This window comes from Sinocyclocheilus anshuiensis, unplaced genomic scaffold, assembly GCF_001515605.1.
Source record: "Sinocyclocheilus anshuiensis isolate Anshui unplaced genomic scaffold, SAMN03320099.WGS_v1.1 scaffold524, whole genome shotgun sequence".
NCBI classification, from domain to species: Eukaryota; Metazoa; Chordata; class Actinopteri; order Cypriniformes; family Cyprinidae; genus Sinocyclocheilus; species Sinocyclocheilus anshuiensis.
Window position 1 is genome coordinate 1,847,313 of NW_015555703.1, and position 5,458 is coordinate 1,852,770.

At 37.7% G+C, this 5,458-nt stretch overlaps 2 protein-coding genes across 2 annotated transcripts in view; one reads left to right on the top strand and one right to left on the bottom strand.

Moving 5' to 3' along the window:
• LOC107671664 (protein zyg-11 homolog) overlaps positions 1 to 3,584 on the top strand; it is a 19,201-nt gene extending 15,617 nt beyond the window's left edge. The window contains exons 12-15 of the mRNA XM_016464571.1: positions 110 to 162; positions 2,324 to 2,421; positions 2,576 to 2,725; positions 3,489 to 3,584. Of these exons, the coding sequence (XP_016320057.1) occupies positions 110 to 162; positions 2,324 to 2,421; positions 2,576 to 2,725; positions 3,489 to 3,505 (318 nt within the window). The 3' untranslated portion in view covers positions 3,506 to 3,584. The remainder of the gene's footprint in view (positions 1 to 109; positions 163 to 2,323; positions 2,422 to 2,575; positions 2,726 to 3,488) is intronic.
• A 1,022-nt stretch (positions 3,585 to 4,606) lies between these two features.
• LOC107671680 (leucine-rich repeat-containing protein 52) overlaps positions 4,607 to 5,458 on the bottom strand; it is a 6,423-nt gene continuing 5,571 nt past the window's right edge. The window contains exon 2 of the mRNA XM_016464590.1: positions 4,607 to 5,173. Within this exon, the coding sequence (XP_016320076.1) occupies positions 4,896 to 5,173 (278 nt within the window). The 3' untranslated portion in view covers positions 4,607 to 4,895. The remainder of the gene's footprint in view (positions 5,174 to 5,458) is intronic.

A 5,458-nucleotide genomic window follows, 5' to 3' on the forward strand; every position in this document is an offset into this window, starting at 1 on the left:
ACAGCACAGTGCAGGAGAAACGGGTGTGTGTGTGTGTGTGTGTTCATATGCATGCGTTGTTTGTTTATGTATCTTAACTCTGTATATGCTAAATCTGTTTCACTATTAGCACTCTTCTGTCCTGTCATGGAGTTCTCCTGAGCATACAATGGTTTCATACCGGTAAGTGTCTTAATATATACTTTATATTGTATTTATATAATAGTATACAATAACTCATGCAAAAGACTGGACACACCTATCATTTGTTTTTTGTTTTTTTGTTACCAATGCAAGATATAGCAAATGCCAAATGAAAATGAAACATTTTCAGTATTAATAATAAACCGCGGACAAATATTCCAGACAGTTATGCTTAATAAATTGAGAGAAGCAGAAATCGTGATCACGATCAAAATATGATTCATTGTGTATGACATTGTGTATAATATCATCAAAACTATGATGTTACACAAATGGGAACATGGGAATTGTGTAGTGAAATTTCAGTTCACCTGTTGAAAAAAAAAAAACTTTCTTAACATTTAACTTGTAGTTTTGGAAAGAATTTCAAATGTAGGCCCAATCTATATTTATATGTGTCCACAAAATTAATGTAAAGCATTTGTGCAGAAGCTTTTGATGAAAAGGATCATGAGTCCGTTCTGCAAGATATTTGGAGAGATTTTTGGGTGAACTATTCCTTTAAATGTCATAAGCAAAATAATAAGCAAGCTGTACTTTTTTGCTAACACTTTTGAAGGATCATCAGAAGCATAAAACTGTATATTATAAGAAAATATATTGGCAAATTCAACAAATCGTTTGTTCAAAATGAATATTAACTGACTCCACCTACTGGACTGGAGTGTGTAGTGCTGAATGGTGCACAGGAGAACATGGACTAATGTCACCATCAGTGTTGGAAACGTTGAGTTCTACTATAAGGTTAACCCCGCCTGGTTTAAATGTTTGAAAATGATTCAAGTCTCCATGATAACAAAATTGAAGTTTTTAGTTTTTTAGTATGAAAAGCTAGTGTGCTCCAAAACAATGACAAAATTCGCACTTCGGCTTTTCATCAAACATTCTGTCCAATCAGATGCTCTCTAGAACCCGAAGCGTCCCGCCCCCTCCACTATAAATAGACGCTGAAACTGCGGCTGAAATCGGTCACTTGTTCACAGAATTAGTATTTTGTGTATGCTGAATGGCACGTAGTGCACTGCACTATATAGGGATATGGAAGGTTAACCTTACAGTAGTACTCAACACTGATTACACTCACAATCCTTCATCACTTGAATTAAGATCACAGTAATTTCATTTTAAAGCATAGTGACCACAAAATCAGACTTTAGCACCTCTTTTTACTTTGAGATCGTTCACACAGTAAATCTTAAAAAATAAATATACATAAACCCAATTAGGAAATAAAACAGTCATTGAATAAGCATGTGTCCTATCCTGTGTCCACATTGGTGTCTCATATTTTAGAGCAGTCAGTACAATTTGGGAAAGAAATCAAATACATTTGTGATCATGGGTCATCATGGGTTAGGTCACTGGGACGGGACAGTGCTGTTTGTTGTAACGGAGCAGTAAATCCTGTTCCATGTGCTCATCACTCATTTCGAGATGAGCTCAAAAAATTGTCTCCATGACTAAAAAGATGCTCCACTGGAGGACAATGTGGTGTTGTACATGATAACACGCCTCTTAACTCTGGGAAATGCCTTAGGAGACCTCAGGTTGTTATCTGAATCGGACTTTATCACGAGTTGTGCTGTCTCAGTTACTCCCCAACACTGGTTACCATTTACATGTACAAATGCTGAAAGGGACAGTTCATCCAACAATTTTAATACTATCATCCTTATTCACCCTTGTGCCACTACAAACCTGTATGTATTATTTTTCTTTACTTCTGCAGAACAAAAAAGAAGGTATTTTTGGAATTTTCAACTATCCCTTTAAATATCAGGTTGTTTTTCACCAATTGATGCAATAATCAGAAAGCTAGTAGTTTTTTGCTCACACCTTTTTAAGCATAAAAGTGAGTCTTGAGTGTGTGGCCATTGCATTTAATTCACCCAACAAACTATTCTTCTTTTGTATTTCTTTCCATCAAGACCACAATCATGTCCACAACACAGAAGTGCTGGTCACTCTTTTGCATCCATATCCATGTTTATTGTATTTGAATGGAAAACAGTATGGGAACAGTCTTCAAAATTCAAAACAGTCATACAAATTTGGAATGGAGCTATTAATTTAACATAGCACTTGAACACTTTTCAAGGCTAAATGTATTCTCTTACACAGGTCTCTCTCTGTCTTTCAGGACGTTCCAGCCCTTCTATCCTTTGCTGCACGTCTCTCAGTGTTCTGGTGTTCATCTCTGGGCTCTCTGGGCCATACAATTTGTCTGCCGTCAAAACGGTAAGAAAAAAGCCAGAGAGACGTGCTGCTTGAGATACATAGCAAATCCCTGTTATATTTGCTGTTGCTTTTCACAGATCTAAGTAAAAAAAGTAAGTAATGATAATGGTGTAATGTAGTTCGCAGTGTAATTAATCACATTCTGTTGTTGTAGCCCCTCAGTACTGTAATGTGCTTCAGAGTGAAGGAGGAACAGACATACTGAGGGTCCTGAGCTCACATCCAGACACCCACAGTGATGTAAAGAGTCTGACCGAAAACATCCTGAAGATCCTGGAGCGAAATTTTCATCCCACAAGCTCAGGTACAAAATGTGCTAACTTTATCAGCGTTTCATAAAGCAGGTTAAATAAATTACAACACTGCTACGATCATTTCTTGTTAATGTTGCTCTGTGCTACGTATCAGATTGATAATGAATCGCTTAAAGGTGCTGTATGTCATTTTTTGACTTTACTAAAGCATAAAAATACCATAATATGTTTGCACGTATTTAGGAAACATGCTAGGTTTACATACTTGTTCCCTGAAAAACAAAGCTACACGCAGTTATTCTGCTTTGAAATGTGAGTTCTGTGTCAGAATGTCTGTTTTTTTTTGTTTTTTTTGGTCTGTGTGGTTCCACCCACTGCCAGTTTACCCAATAGTATTTCAACACCCTGGGTTGCCTTTTAGTGGAAAACACAACATATTGCAGCCATGGAAGCCAGCAAACTACCTGACCTAAAAAGCCTCGGCATCCATCTAAAAAGCTCTATGAGCAGAAGCATATTAAAACACGGATAAATCAACTCATCAACTTACGATGTAATGCTCGTCGCCTTCCATCGTCAGTTGCACTCATTTCTGTTGCACGTCCTCAATCTGGCAACCCGTGTGAGGATCGAGCCTGAGGAGGAGGGGGAGGGTCAAACAACACTCCAATATTTTGAATTTGGATTGCATTCCCCATTTCAACCGCTTGCTGTCAATATTACATACTGCACCTTTAAGCAATAACTCTAAAATATCTGTATTTTCATTATTTCAGAACACTGATTTTCTTGTTTGGTCTATGCTTTTTCTAGTGGAGGATTTTCATTGACGTCACAGAAAAGCTATGGATTCGTAAAGGGATGTGCCATTTCAGGGAGACATTTCAGAACATTTTAGATTCAACAAAAGAGCACAAGCACTTTGCTTGGTCATTAAAACATTTATTTTGCTTAAATTAAGAGAAATAATGTTTGTTTTTTTTCAGTTTGTTATTAAAGTGTGTAATTTGTGAAAAAGCGATTGTTTTCAAATAGATTCCACAAACACTCTTGTTATTGGTCAGACAAACACATAGTCCTGCCCCAGACTCACCCCATTGATGGAGCCAGTCTTGCTGTGTAGGGTTGGCCAGGATGCTCAAACAGAGCAATTGAAAAGCACCGCATATATTTCGGTGAGTTTCAAATTCTTCGATACTCAAAAAATCATGTTTCTGGATGAAGAACTACTACTCTCGAAGAGAGATCCACCAATCAGACAAATAGCTGTTACCATGGAAACAGGAATTATGACAAGACAACTTCAGAGGCTGCATACTTCGAAGGCTGCATTAGAGGACCAAGGCAACAAAAGCTGTCCCATTTCGAAGTTTCCTTCAAATGCGGCTACTTATGATCTTGTTTTTCAACAGCCTGTCTCCATTCACTTCTATTGAATGGAAGAGAGCAGCTTGGAAATATGGCTGTGTGACAACATGAGGATGAGTAAATAATTAGAGAACTTTCATTTGAGTGAACTATGCCTTTCCCTTTTTAATCAGTGCATTGAATTTACATGATCAGAAGCACTAATGTGTTTTTACACCCGTAGTAAAGACATCTTACCCGGAATGATTTGATGCGTATCAACAAACAACCAATAATCCACCAAACCCTTTGAATCCACACTGTGCTTGTTGCATCTCGGTGTCCTATCAGACAAAATAGATGCACAAAAGTGCCTCCTTAATCTAATTTCAGATGGATTTTAATGATCTACAGCAAAATGGTGATATCTAAGCAAATATTTAATTACTACAATACTAATTTCTTGCTAGAAATGAAATCAAACGATGGAAAAACATTTACACACAAACTGACCACCAACCGCAACTTCCAGACGTCATTTTATTTTTTTAACTCATCGGTTACAGAATCAAACGCACAGGATTGTGGGATATCATAGGCAGCAAAGGATACATCTATGCTGTCTTCAGAAATCGATCAGATGAACGTCAATATAGACAGAATGTGACACGATCACTGGATTCAGACGTGCCTTGTTGCCTTCCTTCCTCCTTATGCTGCCCGCGGACGCAGCCTGTGTCAGCTGGCTCTTGATCTTGATTTTTTTACCTCTGTCACTCAGTCAAAATGATTGTCACTTCACTTTCTGATGCAGTTCCCTGTCGGTACTCCTTATAGGATTGGACTTTATGCTCAAGTATTTCGCAACCCCCCTTACCCACTTTGTCCTGGTTTAAATTCTTCCTCGGGCACGACAACATTTGGTCTGTCCTTCCTCCATTTGACACAGCGCTGGCAGAGCACTATCACCATGCCAGCTGCCCATGCCAATACCGTACCTACTCCAAAGATGACAAAACCTATAGCCACAAAGAAGAGGTAGTCCTGGTGAGCCAGTCCTGGATGGCACTGTCTTCTCAGCCAAAGGCCCAACTCTGAGAGACGCTGCCCCTGTAAGTATGAAGGACCCTCACACACTGTCTGTCCCTCTTCTAGTCCCATAAAACACAAGAAAAAAGACTGCATTTGTATTGCTGGTACATGTGTAGAAACTTTATAAACATGACAGTCTTATATCATAACCACAGACATAAAATTGCACAACAATTTTACGATTTTTACAAGTACTAAATTTAATTTACAGAGGTGCATACTCCCCCTTTTAAATAAAAAGTTGAGAAATTCTTTGAAATTTCAAATTACACATGAACCACATCTATATATATACATACATATATATATATATATATATATATATATATATATATATATGAAAA